Source organism: Tympanuchus pallidicinctus, unplaced genomic scaffold, assembly GCF_026119805.1.
Source record: "Tympanuchus pallidicinctus isolate F22 unplaced genomic scaffold, pur_lepc_1.0 scaffold3, whole genome shotgun sequence".
NCBI classification, from domain to species: domain Eukaryota; kingdom Metazoa; phylum Chordata; class Aves; order Galliformes; family Phasianidae; genus Tympanuchus; species Tympanuchus pallidicinctus.
In genome coordinates this window covers 75,596,986-75,621,543 of record NW_026294747.1, presented here as the reverse complement: position 1 = coordinate 75,621,543, position 24,558 = coordinate 75,596,986, and the positions used below count along the sequence as shown (strand labels likewise).

General features: G+C 38.5%; 1 protein-coding gene across 5 annotated transcripts in view; it reads right to left on the bottom strand.

The window, feature by feature from the left end:
• Window positions 1–24,558, bottom strand: part of ARHGAP21 (Rho GTPase activating protein 21) — a 107,417-nt gene that overhangs the window by 53,808 nt on the left and 29,051 nt on the right. For all 5 annotated transcript variants that reach the window (XM_052695296.1, XM_052695299.1, XM_052695295.1 and 2 more), the window contains exons 2-3: window positions 11,745–11,927; window positions 7,720–7,744 (exon numbers count right to left, since the gene is read on the bottom strand). In XM_052695296.1, the coding sequence (XP_052551256.1) occupies window positions 7,720–7,744; window positions 11,745–11,927 (208 nt within the window). The remainder of the gene's footprint in view (window positions 1–7,719; window positions 7,745–11,744; window positions 11,928–24,558) is intronic.

Below are 24,558 nucleotides of genomic sequence, written 5' to 3'. Positions count from 1 at the left end.
TCCTTGGCATTTAAACTCCCTCTGGTGGAAAGACAACGCCCAATGCACCAGGACCCCAGTACACCTAACAGAGCATCTTCCAGCTCTCAGTTGTCAAAGGAGAAAAAAATCACAGTCCCAGTATATCTGATCTTCATAATCCTAATTGGAAGTGATTGCTGAGCTAACAGCAATTGCACTACATGCATGTACTGTGCAAATTCAGACTGAGAACATACCTTTACTACACAGTTAATTTATGCACAATTCCATCCCCACCTCAATACTCACAGCCTCTGGGCACAGAAATGCTTACAGTTAGAACCGCTTATTACGGTGAAACCTCCTGCAGCCTCAGATACACTCGTCATTCACTCCCAAACTAGGTTAACAAAATGAAAATTAGCTTGAACAGAAATACACCAAGCTGTCTTTGCAGGCATCATTACTTCCACTTCAGTATGGCCAGTTTTGTGCAGCTGTATCTTTCACTGGTTTACTTCAGAAACAGGAAGCAGGAGATGAACTCATATGCTTAATTTCTCCAGAAGTGCATTTAAAAACAGAGGTGCAGTTTCACACAGGAGTAGTAATAATAATAATTCAAAAAAAAAAAAAGCACACAAGTCTCCAGTCTGAGAAAATGGCCAACAGCCAAGGTAAGCTGCAGCTCAAGTTGACACCCAGGCAGTAAGGTCATTTTGCTAACAGAAAAGCCCAAGTATTTCTTTGACTACAAATATTCCCTCAAAATTATGCAATTCAAACTACAATGTGACTTTAGAGTATGTAAACTGATGCTGAGCTTTCACTTCAGAGATTCAACACCAGAAATAAAGCAACAAAACCGCCAAATACTTAGAAGGCTCAAGGCAAAAATTCACTGGCTTAAACGAAGGCAGGATAGACTCAAGAAATCTTTATAATGAAGTTATTAGTCTAAATAAGTGGAAAAATAAGCCTGAAAAAGCATAAGGAACATTCATAATCAAATGCAAGACAAATGCAAAAAAAGCAGCTGATTGCAGCAAGCAGGTTTTCCCTAGCCAACAAGTTTTCATAATTGTATGTAAGTCATGTAAATAGACCATTTCACAATTGCTACTTGAAAGAACTCATGGGATTGAAACAATCTACAGAATCACAAGAATAATGTACTTTGCTGCAGCTGCTTCTCCAATTAACATCAAACAGAATTACAACATCTTTTTCATAAAACAAATATTAATCAGAATTTATGACCTAACCTTCAGACTACTTAGATCTGCCCGCTGTGATTGCAGTCAGTGCTACCTTCATTCTTACATTCTGATGTTCACAGTGTAATGGTGAAGGGAAGCTTTCCTGCCATTTTTTGGAATACCAGAGAGTACACTTTCATCATAGCCAGATCATTTGCAAAGTAATACCATTCTAACCTGCTTGATTCTCCCATTTCATTTCCTGTCTCTTTGACCTGCTGAGCACAAACCTGCAAGTGTTCAGGACGCAGTACAACATGGTTCTCTCTTGTAAAGCCTCTCCTAAGAATCTGCTTCCTAACAATATGCTATTTCTCTTCCTCAGGGCATCTGAACCATGCTCAGAAAATTTCATAACAGAGGAAATGAATAAAAGTCAGGGTTTTCTTTACGTTATGCTGAGTATTTTCAAGAAAAATAAATATCTAAAAAATAATATAAATTAAAAATAAATTAAAACAAAACAAAAAAAAAAAAAACAGAAAACCATTCTCTAAACATATGCTCACCTAACAAGATAGCTGCAGCAGCTCCTGGTCTTATTCAGCACATAGCTAAAGCGACTGAAATCCATACCATATATTATCATTCACCCTATGAAACAGCTTACTTACGAAGACAAGTTTTTATGTAGATCTACTCAAGGGCAAGGGAACATTGTCCTCAAGCATGAAGATCTACAAATATGCTTCTGGATATTCGAGGCATTTGTACTCCATATGCTTCAACAAGAGAGAGGGCAGTGATTCTCAGACAACTTTCAGGCAATGAGAGGAGAAATATGCACAGACACAGTGGGACAAACAGTTCCAAATAATTACTGAATCAAAAAAAAAAACAACTCAAAAAAGATAACTTAAAGTACTGCAGAACTTGAATTTATTAACAGATTTAATTAAATACAAATCATTAAAACTGTAAGGAGTACATTTAATGGAGTGCAACTGAAGACAATTTTGGATTTTCTAATCTGAAAACTGAATTTCATACATAGTAAGCATTTCTCTACTAGCAATCGCTGCAGAAAAGAAGTCTAAAGGTCTTAGTTGAGCCCCAAGGGACCTTAATTGCACCCACTGTCAAGTATGAGGTAACTCTACTAAAAAAAAAAAAACAAAAAAAAAACAACACTGAACAAAACATAATGCCAAGGAAGAAAAACAAGTAAAATAGTTCTCTTCAGTCATTTAGTTTAAAAGCATCTGGCACTCACTTCCATGATTCAGGAAAAATATGTTCTGTTATTATTCATAACACCTCTGGTATTTTGATTAGGCAACTTTTACCTTCAACCACTTGGCTAACACAGCTTTAACTTCACTCTCAAGAAAGAGAAGAGCAGGGAAGAATCACCTGGCATTTTCATGAAAAACATCGCCCGTATTTAAGGTGAAACTGTTTTCTCAAAAAGTATTTTCCCACTACATCAGTTGCCAACACTAGGATTTTTTCCAATTCCCTCAAATCCGAAAACCAACCTTCTCAAGTTACAAATTGACATACAAGTTAACATATGATTAAACAGTCAAGAGCAATCAATTCCGTTCCCATACACACATACCAGAGCATAGCTGACGTTGGAAGGGACTGCTGCAGGTCACCTGGCTGCCCAGGACTGTGCCCACGTGGCAAACACAGCCATTCAGTTGATATCTGTTGTGAACTATGGACTCTCTCCATAGTCCATGGAAATTATACTCACGTACATCTCAGGATTTTTATTGAAAGTCAAAGATTATTTGAAGTCCTTAGGAGTCACTGAAAGGCCCTATACATGTGACGAATTGGAAGGCCACTGTTAAACGTTCTAGAAGGTGCACATCCAGCTCACATCTCCATCAAAAACTAAATTTAGCCTTCTGACAGCACTGTCATTCAGCATTACAAAATAAGCTGGATTAAAGATGCACAAAAAAGGACAACTCGCTATGGCACCACCATTCACCATGTTATCTAACTCTTTTCCTCTTACTCCCATCCCACTACCTTAAGACTATATCTTCCCAGCAATCTACTGAACTTTCCAAATATCTGAGTTCACATTCATTTGTATGTTGTCCCTTATCAGCACTGTTCCCACCATCGCAAGTACAATCAGTTTATTTCACAACAGACTGAGCGTTAATAGATGATGTTAGAAACCTTGGAATTAAATTCAGCACTAGGAGGACACAAACCACCTTACAGAATCAACATTCTGTTTAAAGAAATAAGACATCAAAACCACATGAAGTATTACATAAGCAACAGTCAGAAATAAAAAGTCTTTCCTGTATTTTTTCCATCATTCTCCCCAATACGAAAACAGTCTAATATAAAACTGAAGGAGATCAAGCAACACATTGCAACTTAGGTTTAGCTTAGCTTTAAAATTTCTGTCCTTCAATTTTCTAAGTCAGACTCATCAAAAAAGTCTGGCGATCACAATTCAACAATCTAAAAATGCCAGTGAAAACAGATGTCTGAACTCTCACTGGTAGGTGCACACTCATTAGTCTCTCTACAGAAAAGGAGACTGAATCTTATTATACCTAATTCACTTTTTTTTTCTCTCTCTGAGAAGATAAGCTGCCAGTTGCTATAGATACCTCCATATAAAAAACAGGAAATAAGAACACTATATTAAAAAAAAAAAAAAGTGATTCTGGATTGTAATGATTGCTAGATTTCTAGGCACAGTAATAGCATTTCCTAAAACTTGTATTATAGCTCATTTCAGAGACTATTACTACATACTTAGCAATGACAAATATTTAAAAAAATATTAAGTCCAAGAAATCATAGCCATCCTATATGCACTAAACTTGTATTTTGTCAACTACAGCTTCAAGGAGTGTTTGTAAGATGACATTCACTGTATCAATGCACAATATATTGAGTACAGATAGATATCTCTGTATATAAAATCCTCCCAAAAGGTTGCCTTTGTAGGCCTGTGTGCAAGCCCTGGCCTATAAGCTGTCCAATGACTTCCTATCTATCTACTGCAATGTGAAACTCCATGCATTCTTTCTGCCCTCTCACAGAAACAGTCACACTGACCATCCAGCCTGCCCTTCCCATGGTGCTGGCCGTGCATATCTGCAAGCTCTCCAGCTATGTCTCTCTCACAACTATCCCACTGTGTCTCTGTGATCCTACTGCAATCGCATGCAGGGTTTCAACTCCTCCTCATGTGTATTAGTGTACAGGCACTTCAAGGAGCCATTCAGAACAGTTACAAGAGCTCTCTCCATCATTCTGTCCTGAAGGCACTTCCTTATTTATATGCATAAACTTGGTGGCCCCTTTCTCTCCTGACTGTTGACAGAAGGTCACTCCTGTCCACATCACCCTGATCCCTTCACTTGCCAACTCAGCCCCCAGCTTCCTCAGTCTTCATCTCCTTTTCAAGTCTTTCCTTTTTTTAGAGTTCTTCTGGATAATTTTTTCTCTAACTGCTTTGAAAACTTACTGCATACTAAAAACAAGATTTAGCCAGTGGCAAGATCTGAATACATGCTGAAAAAAAGGCTGCATGAAAATTCTACACCAGAACATATAATCACATGAAAATATTCCATTCACTGATACATCAAAGCTGGTATGTGCTTTCATTTTTGCCTTCTAACTTAATTAGGTATTCAGCATCTTAAATATAAATGTACTGCTTTCAATAGAAGATAATAGGAAAGCTTTTCTCTATATTCACCCACCCAAGTCTGTAAATGCTGAGAGCTGACAAAAAACCCTCAAATTTTAAATGTAAGTTTAATCTGTGAAAAGGCTATAAAGCAGACGGCAGAAATCTAAACTCAACTGAATTGATAGCAGAAAGCTGACAATTTTGCACTGGCACACATCGCTTCACAAAAATGAACAGCTCAAATGCCCTCAGCTTCATATCCAACAGAGGAAAGAAGAAAGCTCAAGTGAATCAGCACCTACAGACTTCAAAATAAAAATGTTTGTGATACTTTCACTGTTAATTATGTCACAGGTTCACAGAGGCAAGTTTTCTAACCCAGCTCGAAGGAAAACGCATGACATTCGCCACTAGATGGCTCCTCCGCACGCCCAGCAGCACCAGGCCCGCCCCAGGCCTCCAGCGGGGCAAACCGCCGGCGCTGGGCAGCCAGCGCACACCTTGCAGCCCCGAAGCGGCTCCGCTTCTCTTCCATTCTACATCGCTTTTAGCAGCCTTGGAATAGTCCTTTAGCGAATTTTTGGCATATCTGCTTTTGCTAAATTAACGTGACTTTGTGAAAACGGAAAATGAGGCATACCTTTTCTTGGTTTTCTCCTTGCGAGCTAACTGTTCTCCTTTGAGGAAAGGAACAACTTGAAGCAATGTAAATAGGAACAGCTTAACAACCCCAACCCTGTTTGAGGTCACACCAAACTTTGGGGAAAATGTTGAACCTTTCTGTCCTGTTTCATTATTTTTAAGGTATACCACACGACAGTTGCTTTTCTTATCACTCAGTACAGAGCACAAGCTCAACTTATACTTGCATACTTATCTTCCCCAAGTATGTTTTGTACCCTCTGATCTGTATTTCAACGCGACAGTGAACTAAGTAGCTATAAATAAGCAATAGCTGAGCTATGATTCATAGCTTAAGCAGCTACATTAAAATTTCCAGAAAGCCATCTTGCTCCACCTGCACAGGTCTCGTAACAAACCACATAAATGCCTGTTTACTGCCGATCCTCTACTGAAAAACAGCTCAGATGAACATTTTAAACAGCAGACACACAGCTGCATCTTTAGCTGATCCATCTCTTCTCTCTATGACAAGAACTACTGACTATGAACATGAACTGCAGAACTTCCTCCTCTACCACACAACCGACATCTCTATGCTCTTCTCCTGACAGGACTGACTGCATTCTCTTCCTAAAAGGATCTACCTTCTCAATTGTTAAAATGGATAAAAGTAGTGGCAAATTTAGGGGCAGAAGTTGAGTGATGAGGAATTCAAAAAGACTGACTTTTCACTTGTTAACATGCTGGTGAATGCAAATGAGTAAAAGCAGAAGGATGACATGCACAAACCTCATTTTTCCCGAGAATAAAATTCAGTTAAACTGTTTGCCAGAATGCTTCCAGTATATCACAGGTATACAAAAATCCCGAAACAGAATTGCAAAACGTCTACTTTCGAACTGAATGAGCTATTTTTTAAGAGTAAGTTGAAACCAGGTACAGTTCTCTAGTACAACGTAAGAGGATCACAACCCACTAGTAAAATCAGCATTCACTATGCAGTTTATGAACAAAGGTATCCAGGTTTAAACAAGCCTATCCTCAAAGAACTGCACTGGAATGCCATATTAAGGACAAACTGAAGCATTGCACATTACACATGCACTGCATCTAATCCTACATCCTTTGCATACCTGATTATTTTGACAGAATACCAAAAACGGGAAGCAGGACTTGGGTCCCCACCTGAAAACCTGACTTTCTAACTTAAATCATAACATTTATTATCCCTTTATCCCTTATTTATTATTACCATTATTTGTATAATGAAACAAAAATATGCCAGCAAAAAAAAATAATAAAAAAAAAAAAAAGAGAAGAGGCATGAACATAGAAACATCTAAATGCTAAAGAGAAATTTTAGCTAGGTGAGACTGAGACATAGTTCTGCTTAGTGAAGAAGCTAATTAGTGTATTTTTAAAAAGAGAGCAGACAAATGCAATGTAACATGGAGAAAGCTATGAAAACAAAGTGGAACTGACACACATAACCTATAAATAAGTTTTTTTTTCCATCCCTTCTAATAAAGCACAAGATAGTCTTATTCACAAATTTTATCTGACATCATGGAAAAATATTCAATGGATTTCAAAATGTACACGAAAATGACAAACCACTGAAAATGACCAAATAAATTAAATCCATACTACTAAATACTGAAGATAGCACTACTAGGCTGATAAGGCGGCTGTATACCACATGTGGATGTAAGTTTGGTTATTTTTATCACCAGTATTAAGACTAAGCTCATATACTTCTGTGCTGATTCTATCAGAGTGAGTCTCAATGAGAACCAAATTTCAAACCAGCTACACTCTGATGCATTAAAAAAAAGTGCTCTACAGTGTATCTATATAAATACAAGTTGTGAGCACAATCTCTTTATAGTACTTTGCACAGAATAACAGTAAGGCCTAAACACAAAAGGAGTGTAAAAACTTTGTCACTAAAAAGGCAACAAATGTGTTCTTGCCTTTTTATCAAACATATGACAAAATAGCATGAGCAGCGCAAGTGACACAGCGTGTACAGCAGTACACTGTTAACAGTAGTAAAGTGTAGCAAATGCATAAGCTAAACAGGTGCAGCTAAATTACATTTCCTTCCCTTTGTTCTGATGCCATGAAATTCACTAAGGATGGTACTTAATTTTACGTTTTAAACTCTTAGGTAGTTATTCAAATGTGTTACATAGCTGGAGATAAACGTTTAACATACTGAATCCGTGAAAGAACGAAAATAAAACATACCTTGTCTATTTCCATTCTCTTCATCCTATGGAAAAAGAAAGACTGCACATTAAAAACTCGTTAAATGGAGAAAATACATAGGCATCTATAAGCTAGGAGGATTTAAAGAGTACTTGTAACCTTAACTGTGCATTTCAGTATTTCATCCTTTTTCACAAATATTCCAGCACTGCAGTATTAAGGCTTTAATTCTCAAATTGCAGTGTAATTCCTGTTTGCATAGAAAAATTAAACAGTTGCATGAAACATCCTCAAAGAAACAACTTGAAAGGCATTATCTGAAAACAAGTGTAGAAAAATATCCAAAATACTGCCATGAAGCCTAACACTGTACTGGAGCTGTTGCAAGTATGTTTCTACCCAGAAGTCAAGCATATGCTGCTATCATCCACAACGTTAAATAGTATGAAAGACATCTTTCTAACACTTTTTTTTTTTTTTTTTATAAGCAAGCTCTGAATATTCTTAGTGAAATTTGAAACATGAAATTTGTTTTGCCTTCAGTGCTTCTGGTGGAGGACAAATACATATTCCAGTTGCTTATTTAGGAAAAATTTGAAGACTTTCCTTCTGGTAATCTCACTGTATTTTACAATTCTACTTACCATTTATCACCCACAGTCCTTTAAAAAAAGCCTACAACTGGAATGTAGTGATGGGGAAGGACATGCTTAAAATACCATATAATTACTTCAGTTTCTCGTTAGTATTTTAATATGAATGAGACTTTTGATAGAGCCTGGATAATTTCCTGTTCAGCAAAATTCTACTGAAATTTTAAACTGAGATGGTCAAAATATGGAAATGTGTTTTCTTTCTGAACTGTGACTGCATGGATGTAATACATTTTTCTACTAAATATTTTCTAAGTAGTATGTGCTAGCCTAAGGACCTGTACTTCTAAGTTTACTTCAGCTCTGCCTACATCAGCCTCATCCTGAAGGCAACAAAGAGCAATATGATGACCACAGAAATACTCTTCACCTGTATATCCTTTCCCACTTTTAAATGTATCAATTTCAAATTTCTAGGCCTTTTGTATTAAAGACAGATCACCACCTTTTTCATATTCAATACTCTCAAAGTAATTGAACATTAATCACAGTATACTCTTCAAGAGACAAAGACTTGATGAAAGAGAGATCTACACATGCTGCAAAGTGAGACAGCTGTCCTTCCTAGGTGCACTGCATTTCTTTATTGACACACAGAAGTAAAGTACAGTCTGTGTCTCAACACACTGCAACAGTACAGAAGTTACCACAGTATATGCTGGAGCCTTAAAAGAAACCACATTAGATAACTATAAAATAAATACATAAATAAAATAAATTTTAAAAAGGAAGGAGTAAGCAGAGTTCTGGTACTGCTCTGACTTTTAAAAAGTCATGACTGATGATTATCACTAAATCCTTAAATTGAACAGTCTTGTCAAATAATATATTTATCTAATAATATATAATTTTATATATATATATATATATATATATATATATATATATATATTAAAAAAAGCAATGCTTATTCTTCCCCACTCAGTACAGCCTTTGAGGAGAGTTCCTCTGCTCCCAAGAAAATTCACTCCTATGGCTTTCAAGTTGCAGCCCCCTCTGACCCTGAAGCAAGCACTGCTTTCCATTCCCATTCTTAGCACACCCTGCAGTCTCAAAGCCTCATGCTCTGTCCCAATGTGCTCAGTGTTTCCCCCATGTGACAAGTCTTGCCTTCTCTCCAAAAGGACTACACCTGACCACAACAGTTTCTTTCAGGTAACTTTTCAGTTCTCTTTACTGCCCCTACCAATTTATGTTGATATGCAATAAGGTTAGGAGGTACTAGAACAACATTGTCTTGAAATAAATCTAAGCTACAACACAAAGCTATCCCTGAAGTAAACAAAGACATCTGCACTGATCTGGAAGAAAAGTGACTTGCAACAACAAGGACTCTGACAATAAGAAACTTGAAGGGGATTGAGAAAACAAGCTGTCCAGTCAATGACACCTTTGACTTCCAATTGTAACCACTACCTCACATCAGAGGTAGCTGCACCCATTCCCTGATGTGAAGAAGAGACAAAATAACTACAAGATTTTCAGATGGCCAGAAAGCCAGATCATAGTTATCACTGTTCTATACTACCATAAAAAGTAAAAAGCAGCATCTTCCCTTCCCCCAAGACTGTGCACTTTTGATTAGTGAAGAGACAGGAATGATACTTAAGCTTAGAAATTATGACTGAAACTGTACTTAGCCTCTAACCAACATGATTTTAGGTCAAATAAGAATGGCACAGAAATCAAATTTGTCTCATGTTAGAATCAAGCACAATAGGTAAATTTCATTCTTCGCATAACTTAAGTACAAATAGCTATAAAAATCATCCTGTAACGGCCCTGGAATAAAAACTTTGCTTATGTTACTTTTTTCTTCCATCTCATGAACATGAAGATGAAAATATAAAGGTTCAGGTTAACTTACAGAAGTGCTTACCAGAGCTCGGTCCAAACAAAACTTATCTTTATAGGTAATTGAATACCTACAACAATCTAACAACCCCATGATTTTTCTTTTCATAAGCCAGACAAAGAAGAATGAATTACTCAGATTCTGACATATCATAAACAGAAGGGAAAAAGGTGCCAAGAGCTCTCTTGAAGTTCTAGCTCCTTTTTCTTCCTTCAAGACATGTCTTGAGGATTTACAGGTATCAGCACGGTATGCGCTGTTTCGGGTCTCTTTCAAGAGCTATCAGATGTGAATGAGAAGAACTCCTGATCCCCCCAACATCATTTGCTATTCCTTGTGTGCAACTCCTTCTGCATATGAAAATACTATTGTCTGTATGAGAAGATCTATGAGAAATTTAACAGAAAACATATCCCACCACTTTGTGTTTAAGGAACTGAATCCTGCTTATGCTATTTATTTTCATATATAATGTGAATGGGGTTTGTTCCGTTGTTTTGTTTTCCCCAGGAAATGCTAACAAGTCCATATAACTTGTTCAGCTCAGCTAAGACTTCCTCACTCTTCTTTCCCTTTCTTATATCAGACTTCAAACACGGATTGGTCTTGGCTGACACTCTGTCAAAAAACAGAAATTTTGTTATGACCTGATAAAGCTAGTAGTCTCAATAAGCTTCAATAAGGATACAAATACAAGCCCAATAAGGGTACAAATTTCAAGCACAAGTGCCTGCTGTAACTGAAGTTAACTGGGAAAGATATACTAATATTCCCCTGCAAGCTTTTTTATTCAAAATAAATCTTTCAGCCACTAAAGCAAAAAAGACATTAACTAAAGACTCTTGTAGAGACATGCATCAATCAGCTATGTAGGAAGAGTGTGAAGTTTCAATAACCATTCCTTCCTCCTGGCATCAATCTATTCCTCTGCCTAGCTGCAAAAGTAAGAAGAAAACTCAGAGGTATGGTGTATCATTATTTTAAAGTAATTGATTGTGCAAGTTCTAATCAATGCTATTTGAACTCACTAGGAGAAAAACCCTTCTCAATACTCAAATCTTTACCAGCATTAAATGGACTTCCCAGCACAAGGCACTAAAGCAATTTCAAATGATTCAGTCATGAAGGAGAATACGTATCACTCTTTAGTAAGGCAGACCAATTAGCTGCTTAACATTTTTAAATAAACAAAACCTATAAAGTACTTTAGCACTATTTCTATTAAGCCAGAAAAACCTTCTTCAGCCTAGGCTGGTACTGATTTTTCTCTTGACTTAAGGAGGACTGCAAGATTCTTGTTCTTTTCAGCAGAAAGAAGAAAACATGGAAAAAAAGTGTCTAATATCCATTAATTTTACAATATTCACAAACTTCTTCCAGGCCATTCTCTTAGGACCAAGTTTTAAACAGAGCTCAGTTCTGAAGAGGTAAACAACCACAACCTATTCCCCACCCCTGAAGTATACACTAAAGAGTATGCAGATAAATGAGACTGGCTTTGAATTAAAAAACAAAAAACCAATAATAACAAAAAACAACAAAATAAACTCACTTACTTTAAAAGAAAATTGAACCGCAGATTCTGGAGGGTAAACTATGAAGTGTCTTAAGGTGAAGCCAAAACCCTGAGATGTCCTCCTTAACACAACAGTTTTTGGACCAGGCCAAGAGAAAGCTTCTTCTTCCTCTGATGGTGATATAGCTTCACTTTGCTCTTTTCCATCTTTATTTTTTGATGCCTGAAATAAAAGAGACACAGATATTAGTTGTAAATCACAATTCAGTTGCAGTTGAGAAGCGTTACTGTGCACTTGAGAACGTAACTTCTCCTCTCACATTCAAAATAACTGGATAATCACCGACATTGTCTTCAGAAATGTGAATTGCAAAGCAGCATCCTCATGTTGTATCTCTGGTCATACCATTTACCAAATTAAAGTTTCATATTAAGAAACTCAATGCTCAACAATCACAGGTTGAACTGAACCTGTACCCATACAGGTTGTTTTTACAGGGACACATACAGCTTGTTTTTACTTGCTTTTTAGTTTACTTCGATATAAATATCCAGATCTTTTCTGTCTTTTAGGACTCCATTTCTGACCATACAAAGCTCTCACACATACAAATTCCCTTTTTCTGACTTAAAACACAGGTACGGTTTTCTCAACTAGTATCTCCTCATGTATAACAACTAATACAAAAATAAAGTGTAAAATTGATTAGGCTTCTTTAGCAAGAGATCCTTCAATATTTTTACTTCATCTGTTATTTTTTCCACCCTTAGCTACATTCTCTGAACATTACAGTACACCTGCAGTAGATACATAAGTAAGAAGGTTTAATTTACCACTGCTGTTGGAACTACAATCCCACTTCTGCAGAAGCAAGACCATTTGTTTCTTTCTTAAGGGTAATTCTATATATCTGTGACTTGTGAAATACAGGATTTTAAAAAATATTTGCGGCTTTACATGAAATTTTCCATTTCAATTTTTAAAGTGAGCGCCACATCATTCATACCAATTCAGATAAGGCTGAAAACATACAAAGAAAGTATGCAAGAACCCTATGATCCTCCTCTAAATATCCCAGTTCAATGATGCATGAAACAAATTTAGATACCAGAGCCTATAGCCTATTCAAAGGGTATTCAAACAGAAATAATAGTCTTCTTGTCCTTCTGCAGCACTGCTGCTGTGGCTCAGCAACCGCCTGATACGTGGCAGAATTTTCTGCTCAGATTTCTTCCTGGACTGCTCCAAAATAATCCCTTTTGCTTTAGCCTCACAGCTGCTATGTGAAAATGAAGCACTTCTTGGTAAGGTGGGCTCAGCCAACTTCAATCAATATCTACAGAGAATACAAAGCATTTCAACTTCCACCACAGTGACAGCAATGTGTATTACGAGGAAGTTTTCGCAGCTGCTTGGTGAGATACTTAATTCTGTATTCTGTTATGTAAAACAAAACGTGTTTCTACACAGATGCTAAGGACACAGCCCAGAAAACCTTCATCTCATTAAGTGCCTCGAGGGCAGCTGCCTGTAAACCAGCCTTCTACCTCCTCTCACCCTATTCTTCAGAGAAGAAAAATATACAAATGATGGAACTGGAAGCAGATACTGGACTCCTGCATAGAAGCAGTGAGCTGGCCCCATGGCACTCTGCTCCTCTGAACATCCCAGAAGAACCACTGGCAGATTTTGGAAAAGAACAGTAAACATGAAGAGCTCAATCTCTGCTCAGTCTGTCCATGTCAATCACCTTCATCCATGCTTCAAAGTAGTAGTGCGAAACAAGACTGTGCAATTAGATGACTAATGAATGAGAAACTAGTGAGAACTGAACTGCCAAGATTGGCTTTAGTTTAAAGTTCAAGCAATGCAAAGATCAAGTTAAACATGACACAATCCTCTAGCCTGACTATCAGGGTGGTGCTGAGGTGTTTCCCACCAATCTGTTCAGCCTTTGAACGTGACAATATTTTTTCATTTCTGCACAAATGATGTACCTTCTCAGCTTTCCATTCCCATCACATGAGCAGAAAAAGTGCCACTGAGAATGATTGTTCTGATCCTATTAAAATGGCATAATTAGTAGTTCATAATAAAGAAGTATCATTGGCCTCAACATTTGACAGCAACTTCCTCCACTAAGTGACAGGCTACAGTCACCACGCTTTACTCCCTCCCCCTTGACAAAAGCCACCTTAATTAGCCTAAAGATAGTTTTAGTATGTGTAACAACTGATCATTCAGACACACAGTGAGCTGAGGTCAAAATACAGCCAAACTTCCCTACGTGTGAGGAGCAGGAGATGCAGTATTTGACTGAAATGGGAAAAGAAGCTGTATTTTTGCTATAACTCCAGGTCAACTTTTACCTTTGTGACAGTTGCTGAACTAACAGATATTTATGGATAACAGTGTTCCATAGGCAAATCATTACTTCCTGAAAAAGCACGCCAGAAGTTGAAGAGTTATCTTCATGCTGTCCTTGGACCCTTGCAAGGTCTGCCAGCAGCACAACAGAAAAGGCCAGTATTGATAATAAATGCGAGATGTGGTTGGTAACAGCAATTCTGAGCCCCTATACAAACAAAAAGCAATGTGAATTACAAAGAAAAGAGTCAACATCTGTTGAGTGACCCTGTGAAGTGTCCAACCACAGCACACCCACCCAAAACATCTCTTGCCAATGAAGGCTTTAAAAAGGAACAAAAAAGTTTTCAAAAATACAAACAAAACAAGGATTCAAGACAGCAAGCAAGAAACAGATGATGTTCAGCAAAGGCAAGAATGTTATTGAAAACAGAGATCCTGCATGGTCTTGTGATCCAAAAATGATAGCAATCCAGTTACAAGTATGTAAGCATCTGATATCCTTACGGTGATTTGTCTTTAAGAGCAGTGATGCACTTCAAGAGAACGAAAAATGAATGCTTTATTTTCATGTCACATAAAATCTAGCAAACCAGAGATTACTTTGCTGTATTCCTCATTGAAGGTCTGAATGTTTGAGTCAGTAAAATACAGTCTCTTTAAATTCAATGCTCAACATGAATGTCAGAATGCACACAATTGAGTTCAAGGACTGCAGAATCCCAGGCTACAAAGAAATGATTCAAGCGTCATTTCCCCCAGGATTGCTTCATATGAGGTTTTTACACCAAGTATCTAAAACATCATTTCCTGTTACATGCAATTACAAGGACATACAGCAGATGCTTAAGTGCCCTGTAAAATACGCATTTGGCTTTGAATATTGTATTTAACCCTGGTTTTATGGGTAATAAAAGCATCCATGAAAAATCTGGTACTTTAATCACCAGGAGTGATCAGTCTGTAGAACTACATAAGATCAGTAAATAGCACCAGTGTTTCTAAATAATACTATGTTCAAATAAAAAGTAATATCGAAACAATATTTTCACATTTTAAAAGCAAAAAAAAAAAAAAAAAAAAAAAAAAAAAAAAAAAAAAAAAGCAAACACCCACCCACCCAACATGGCTCCAAAGATCCTCTCATCCTCCAGTTTCTGAACCATTACTGACAGACCTACATAAATGACATGCTACAAACAGTCCAGCAACAGTCAAAAGGGATTGCAATATAAAACGTCAGTTGTTTTCTTGGCTGTCTAAACAGTTAAACAGAAGTACTCTGAGTTCTGAATGCTATCTTCACAGATGAATAATAGTGAACACAATACATAATTATATCTTGCACTACCAATACCTGAAGAAAATTTAAAAGTTGCTTTAAAGTTGAGAATCTTTATCATCAACAAGCTCCCTTTGATCAAGTGGCCTCTAGCAGACCAACCACCAGATGTCCTTTATTGGTCTGGTCCCTAACTTTAAGCCACAAGCTCTCAACATTGGTCATGGCTGCCTTTTAGAGGCAGTTCTTCACAGTCTATGGCTCCCTTTTAGGGGCAATTCTTCACAATCTACCCACTTCTTAACATAGAGGGCAACTTCCCCACCTCTCTTACCCTGCCTATCCTGTCGAAAATGCCTGTAGCCCTCAATCATCTGCTTTACACATCTGGTTTTAACATTTTTCTTTGATCAAACAGAACTTTCACAAATTATGTAAATAAACAGCCTTAGAGTGTTTCCCAAACTATATTTTCTGGGGCCTAAATTTAACAAAGACCAACAAATACACTGGACTGACTGGCGGGCTCACCCATCAGCAGCTCAATAAGCTTAGTCTGTCTCCTGTTCAAGATTCAGTATTATTCAACTTTCAGCTAGTCCACCAAGAAACATTCTATCTCAAACAGCAGTTTAGCTTAATGTGTATATGTTGAACAGAATAACTGGTTGATGTCACTTGATTTTCCTGATTTAACTGCCATCAAATGATTTTTTAAAACTACTGACATAAACCAGAACCAAAAAGGATCTTGCCACATCATTATTAATCCCACAATTAGCCTGAGACAGTAACAGGATATTCCAAATGTTATAATAAATGCTGGGCTTGCTTCTAAACAATGGCATTTCTTGTTCCAGGTTATTTATTTTCCCTATTTTTCTAACCAAGTAGCTATTACTTAGCCAACTGCCTTGATAAACTTACAATTTCAAAGAAAAAAAGCTTTCCTATTTCTTTGTCACATAAAATGTAAGATTCTTTAAAAACAGGGAAAAAAAGGGTCTTTCTGGCTAAGACTGAATATAACAAATGCCTATATGGGAAGAGGATCTTGTTATCCACATAATAATGGCAGGTTTTGCTGCAAGTCAGGTTCTTCTATAATAATCACACTGTTCCACCACCAGTTTTCAAAAAAAGTTAGAACAAACCACTGACCCTTTTAGTCTCAACCACACAGAGAACTTCAAATTGCTTTGCTAGAAGCTGACAAAAAGTCAAAGAAATAATGAAGATATTCACCACCACCCCCTATCGCCCGAAAAAAAGCCAACCACCTACTTTTCTGGTACATCTATGGGACCAAAAATGATGAACCACTGAACTTCATCTTGCTCAGAGGACAGCACGTCCCGTTAACCTTCTATCATCACCTTCTGTCACCTGGTCTCCCACACCAAGTGACTTCAGGCCAATCACTCAATCTAATAGAGAACATGTGGTTCCCTGTTACTACAATATGATAGGGAACAAACATAACTCCCAAAATACATTGCCTCTGGGTGTTCTTAAAACATGCAACATTTCTCCTAAAAACATCTTAACGCTAACATTTAACAAAGATTACGCAACTTTTTTTTTTTTTTTTTTTTTTTTTAAGATTATCTCATCCTTATTTGCAGTATAGCCAGCATCCAAAAGGAAAACCAGACAGCATTTCATCTTGCATCACCTCAAAAGTGGTGATACTACTTATAACTTTTTATACATGTATTCACAAAGTGAACAACTTCAGGGAGCACTCCACTAAATTACCATTAGTCAGACAAGTCTGCTGGACAATATACATAGAATGGCCATGACAGCGTTGTACAAGCAGGCTAAAAGCTCTTGCCATTCTTCAACGAAATCACAAGCTCTACAATCACGTGCTGAAGTGGTCGCGATGCACAGCAAACTGACAGTTCTAGCATCTTTAAACCAGCCTGGAATGTAAAAGTAGTGTTTTACATAAAGTAAATAATTCCCAGTCAAAGAAAAATATCTACTGACACATGGTTGGCACCTTACGCAAACCTATCCTCCAAATATCCAGGAAATAGCTTTGTCCTTGAAACAGATGAGTTCAATCACTTTTACCCTCAGCAACACATGCAGCTGTTCACTGAAAAATCCTGCAAACAGACAATCAGGAAAAGCAGAATGCAGAAAGTCCCAAACCCACATTATTTCAGGCCTCCATGTCAAAAATTCTTAGCAACCCTAGAAGTAGGGAAGACTGCAGCACAGCAGACTGGAGTGAAACTAGTACACTATGAGCAGTCTTATCTACAGGAGTGACACCGTAACAACACAATCAGCACTAACAGAAGAGTCAAGCAGCCTGAGACATGTGCATGTATTGAAGCACAAAAGAGTTTTTCCTGCCACAGAAGATTCCTTTATGTTCCTCCATTCTTTCACAAAACAGCCCATAAAGACATGGATCCCACTGCACAGATAGTGCTGGAGCTAGTGACAGGTAGCACAAGAAACAGGGAAAGATACTCAACTCTATCCCATCCACTTTATTGCTATAGTTATATAAGAAAGCTGCAGGAAGGACTTACCAGTGACAGTAATTACAGACCCTGTTCTCAGCAGGCACCACGAGGCTGCCTTGCTATGAAGCACCTGAAACTGGACATGAAGATGTAAACAACCCCTCAAAGCTCAAATAATCTAACAGCTGTGAAATTGCTCTCACTGTAAGAAAAAACAAAAAACCAACTGAGATGCAGAGATAAATGGAGCATTAATCATCGCACACACAACTATGGCACTCACAGAGGTATATGTAACTGGCCTAGACTGTGCCCTCTCATCAGGGCTTCTACTAATAGCAGAAGAGTGTCTGTTTTTTGGAATTGAGAAGCACAGCTGTTTCACAAAGAAGCTCCTCATGAAGGAAGAGGGAAGACTGACAAGTCAGCAGGTGTGAGCCCTCACAAGGTGCCCACTCATCACCTTTGGCATCAATGGGTGCACATGTAAAGCACAATGTTTGCTGATGTTCCCCAAGGCTAATGCTTCTCTGGAGTTGCCACTGAGGAAGATGCAGTAACTGAGAAGACAAGGAAGGCCAATAGACTGAAGAACTCAGCTCTCCAAAACAAGGTCCAAACCTTTTACAAGTACAGTTACTATAAAGAATGATGTAGATCTCAAACAACAGGAAAAGAGAAACAAATTACTAGGAATCACCCATAAGGCTCAGAGCAAAGACTGGCAGTGTCACTTGTATCATTTGCCCCTCACCCAGGCAGGGCAGCCAGGCCCTGAGCCCTTACCAGCAGGGGTGAGGAGATCCCTGCAAGCAGCCATCCTCTGTCATCACATGGGTTGTGCTGATGACCATAAAGAGCTGAGAGGCTTCAGAGCAAGGCAACAGCACTATAAAGCACTGAACAGAGCAAAGGTCTTAGAGGAAGGCCGCAGCTCCAAGTGCTTCCCTTAAAGGAGCCCTCTGTAAGACTCGGGGTGTCAGGTCAGCAGACTAACCAAACTGAAATCAGGCACTTGCTGTGAGGTGCTCCTGGTAGCAAACCTGCTACCACCACCTTGCAGGCACGTGAACCTCACCTAAATGAAATATTGGATCTGGAATAGTCTTTTAACTCAGTACCAAAGGTAGTGGCTGCCTGCCTGTAACAGAGACTAGAAGGCACAACAACAGACTTTGAAATTTATCTTGGAAGTGAGTAACTCAATTCAATAAAATGCGTTAATCATGTCCTCAAACCAAGGCCAGGTATGGAGAAAGACTCAAGAGAGCGATACATGATGACTCCAGAAGCATGAAGTGGGAAAAAAAAAAATGCAACCTTTCAAAAACAAAGTTTCTGTTCCAACAAAGCAGTTCACACAGGGAAGCAGACATCCCCAGCAGACAGGAAAGCAGACATCGCTGCTGGCTTGTGGGCAGGAGGAGATGGGCAGAGGGACAGGAGCTTCCACGTACCTTTGTAACCACTGACATAGTAAACATCATCATTCAGTGGAGAAATAGCATCTTCAAGAGGGGATTTCAGTCTTCAAATAGGTCAAGGCAGAGCACAAAACCTTAAAACTTGTCCACACGTGCACCTTATTTTACACTATTAAGTTTTCATTACTGTGCTCTACTGCTTATGAAAGGGTGCTCTGTGAAAAAAAGTAGTAGATGTTTCTGTCAGTTCCATCACCAATCCATAGACCTTAAAAGCACAGCTAGAGGCTACTGCCAGCAACCTCTACCTTCCCCCCCCCCCCCCCCCCCCCCCATGATAAAATGCTCTCATTGAAATTGACATTTTTTGGCCCTAAGCCTAAATAAAGAAAAAAAAAGTTAGAGGAAGCCTGTATATCTAAAAAACCTCAATCTTCTTGACAATAAGCTAATAATAACTATATAACTAACTAGCTTTACACCAGCTAAACACTCAAGAATTTAATGATGTGACAATCTGAAAAAGGAAAGTCTTAATGTCAATTCTGTAGGTCTGTTCAACCAAAAAGTTAAATGCTATTTACCTGCCTCTGGATTAAATGCAGCAACACCAGCTGGCTCTGTTAACTGAGCCCAGCTGGGCCTGCTTGGGTGAACAAAATCGGTATGCAGCTCAGCAGGCCAAGGGTGATGCAGAAACAGTTTGGCTTCCTTGAAGCACGGAGGGTTTTAACCAGCTCTTTATGCAGAGCAAGCTCTGTTTTTTTCATACCACAGTTCTGATACCTACGTTTTTTACACCAAGAGCAAGATCAGGTTTGATATGACCAGTGCTCCACCACAAATCAAACATGACTGAAGAAGACTTGCCCACAATCAGCACCTAGCAGGCTCCTTTACCTACACGTATTTGTAATTGATGTATCAGATCCCCTCCTTAAATACCAGATAGCAGTGAGTTCAGCATACTTCAGTTCATTACGGGCACATTTTAATAGGGTATACACACACATACTACAAAAATATACTAGATTGTGTATGCACATGTATACATATCATTGTTGTGAGCTTCTTTTTTGCAGTAGTAGCTTGTGCACAATCAAAACCTGTAATGATTTAATAGGAATCTTTTCAAAAAGCCAAAGGGCATTCAGGTTTAGCTCCTATCTTTTACTTTCCACAGAGCAGCAGCCAATTCCAATCACCATCAAGAAGCAAAGTGAAAATACAGGGACTTCACAGGACAGAGATGCAAATTATTTCAAAATCTGTTTTTGTTTATATCTTGCAATATAGATTTAGAATACTAAACAGTTCATTGGAATAAATGTAGTCACAAAAAACATTAAAAACAGAAAGAAATTTAGAACTTCCTTGTTTTCTTATGGCTCATTAGCAAAAGCCTCTCCTCTTAACAGCAACATCCTCCTTAAATTGGAAAGAAAGGAAACATCTGCAGGGCTGGTAACAGCAAAATGTCATGTGATCCTAATTTAGCTAAATCAGAGCTTTTGCTTCTCTGCTTGTTCTGCTGTTGCTTGTTAAGAATAGGAAATGCTTTGTATTTAACCTAAGAGTCGGATCTGGAAATATCAGAGACAAAGCACACTTCTGCCTCCCAGTACAGAAGCAGTGCTTGAGGTTACTCCATGCACGGTAAAAAACTGCCTCAGCAGTCTGACAGAAGAGCAGTTCACACAAAGTCATAGCCTGCTCATGGCTGCCTTCCAAGGCTTCTTGTAGCCTATGGAACTTTGTGATAAATCCACAAATAAAAGTTGCCCATGATCCATTCTGCTTCCTACAAATGGGGAGAGAACAGCTCTTACCTGTCCCCGACTAAGTGCATTACTGCAAAGTTAGGAGCTAAATTGGATGAAGTTCACACTCTTTGCTTTCTGGTACAACACAGGCTTTATCACTCACTACATACCAGATAGCTTTCACTGCATTTTCAACAGATTCTACAACAGCACACCTACTCATGCATGCAAGTTAGTTCTGCACAAGCCATTAAGTAAAACAAGACCACTGCACAGTATACAACCTGAGCTGTGCAGGCCGTTTCAATAATCAGACGCAGGACAGCTTTAAAGTCAGCTGCAGAAGGACCGACACACTTCTCCAATTCATGCTGTTTCTTCTCCTCATCATACCCAGAGCATGTATCTTGGTTACACAAGCGATCAGCTCTGCTAAGGACAGAGTTTAAGCCTTAATGCACTTCCAGCGAATCCTTGAGCTTAGCCTGGGCTTCTCTGTGATGCAGCCACAACGCCGCGCTATGTGGGCCTGGCAGTGGGACAGAAACACGCTTTACCCCTGCACCCCCTCATGCAGGTATGAGGCTGATCTCTCAGAGAAGCTAGTGATCTTTCCAATATAAGCAGAATACGCTCATTCCTGTTTCAAAAATATGAAGTTAAAAGAGATTAGCTGCACTACTTTAACTGTGCAAAAACATCACTGTAACTGCCAATTATTCCAACAGTTCAGACTTAAGGTCATCAGATCTTCAACTCAGCCATCCCGCAGTTTTACTCAAGATTCCATTCCATGTGCACATGAATGCCTGACCTGCCCCCCGCCCCCCCCAGCAAGCCTTTGGAAGATCAGGGAATTGACTCTCAATGTCAAAATCCAGATTGTCACCCTAAATACAGTGATTTCAGGTGAGATGCTATTTCAGATTCTATCCTGTTCGCAAAAGACGTACAGAATCACATGGGGAGTTTTAAGCATTTCCTTGAGAAAGGAACTATTCATATCATGCCTGCACTTCCTAGGAAAGAGATTTAACACAGAGAACATGGCTCAAAATACCACAAAACTTACAAGACAATGTTTCAAGATCCTTTACAGCCCTACATACACAGCTTCTTCCCTCCAAAGCAGCCTCCAGATACATAACTAAAACTACCCGGTGTTAAAGTTTGCAAAGATTATAAATGCACACCAGCGAAAATGCACCACTTAAATATAACCCTGGTCCCATGTTTTAAGATACTTCATTTGAAATAAATTATTTAATGTGCAAATTAACACTGCAACTTTTAAAAGCCCTACTCTCAGGAGTACTCTATTCATGTATAAATCAGCATACACAGATGCAAAGCCACATGTCATATTTCAAAACCGTAAGTTTGTAATCTACTGTGCATGTACAGCACAGAGCAAAGCAGCTTCTTCAGTGAAGAATTTAATTTACCTCAATAAGATACACAGAAAGATGGTTTTAAAAAAGTACTGAAGTCATTAATTTGTAAAAAAAAAAAATCTTAAATCTTTATGTCAACAGAAATGAGGTATCACTAAGAGGATAGAGAAGAGAAAGTTGTCCACGGGATTTTCAGTTTAGCTGCAAATCCAGCAGCTTTCAAACACTGCCTTACAATGTGATCATAAGTGACCTGCGTATTTCCTCCTAGCCTGCAGCCCTCTTGTCAGCAAGAATGGTCAGTACAGCTGATGACTAAACCCCTGTTGTATTCTGTCTGGAGCATGGGGTGTGGGGCAGAGGAGAAATCCATTTAAACAAAAATCCACTGGCTTATTTAAGAACTACTTGTCCTTACATGCCTATTACTCTAGTTGGAATTGCTCACTGTTGCCGAGTTACTTCCCTGTACTTCTGAACATGACAAAATGTTTCTCCAACAGCAGTGCAAATTCCCACAATGAGTAAAGCCACCAGCTATTTCCTGCACTGATTTTACACCTTTTACTCAAGAAATCTGAAAACATCACACTCTGCACTGTTATGAGACAAGATTTTTATCATATTCCCTCCCACCCTGCGACAGGAGATAAACAGAAGTAAGAATACAGGAAGATAACATAATTATTACATTTCAAAACTGTTATCCAGCTGCAAATATCTGAAAAGGAATGCATCACCTTTGTTATTTCACCCTCTAAGTGACACTCAGAAGACTGAAATGTTTGGTTGTTTTTTTGTTTTTTTTTTTATGTTATCTGAGATTCTCTAGAGGAGGGGAAATAGCTGCAGTGCAGCAGCCACTGCAGTGCTTCTGCATCCTAACGCTTGAAGGCAATACAACAGCTGAGTTTGCACTGCAACTTCTCATCCTCAAACACTGTTTTACAGAAAACGTAACCTGCAGAATTAACCCAAGGTTAAAAAATAGAGATCTTGGCTGCTATAATGCCACCACATGACCACTTACTTTCTCAAAGACTATCCTATCCTGACGTCTGTGGAAGTTCTCCCATGGCTGACAACTTAAATGGTGAGGCATACTCTTCTGTACATGAACCTGTCTGACCATCTGTAAGCAGACAGAACTCTGCAGAATACCTGTCTTCGACTAGGAAACTGGAAATTTAAGTACTCAGACAGCTGAAAGACCATTATTGTTACTTTTAGAGGTGAAGACACAGCAATAAAAAACAGTAGCCAGGTACTGTTCAGCTAGGAATTTGGAACAGTGAGAAGACCTGCTCTCCTCCAACTGGTAGCAGTGACCTGCTCCTTGCTGGCACAAACACCTACACTCAACTCATGGTATACAGTTCTACTGCCTAAGACTCGAAGGCAATGCTTTTGTGATACAGGGGAAAAAAGAGATTACATAACACTGTCCTATAATTCCTTTTACATTATCTACCATTAATTCTTTCAGCCATCTGAAGAAGTGGCATTGATTGTTTCAGAGTTGCTAGCATGTTCCACCTTGGCCAAGAGGTGAATGAAGACACCAAGCACCAAGGGTTTGCCTGAAGGCTGATAAAGAACGTCCTTACCAGGAAACAGGGAAAGTTCTGCTGCATCTTATTGAAGATGAGCTAAGTTATGTTATTGAGTAAAATCACTACTTAATACTTCCATACAATTGATCAAGGACTCTGACTGGGGTCAGTACTAGTACAACTATGACTCCCAGGCTACAACTTCACAAACATCACATTAACAAAGTAACTTTTTAAGAAAGATCAGAAGCAATGCAGCACATGGGCACAGGCCCATGGAGAAGAAAATCTGCAAGTAATTCCGTCTGGTTTTGTAGTCATTACTGTGATAAGAGAATGTGAAAGCCACACCCTTCAATCCCACGCCATGTTCAAGCTAAAAACTGTAATCCATTGATACCAAGAGAACTACAGTGCTGCACATAGTCCAGTAATCTGATTGTACAGGTTTCTAATTTAGCACTGAACTCTGCATACTTTTTGCAAACATTCTAAGCATATAATAGAATTCTCTATCAGATTCAAAAGGTACCCACTTACAGTAATTGTCTTGCTACACTGTGAAATACTTTGTTTTTAAAGAC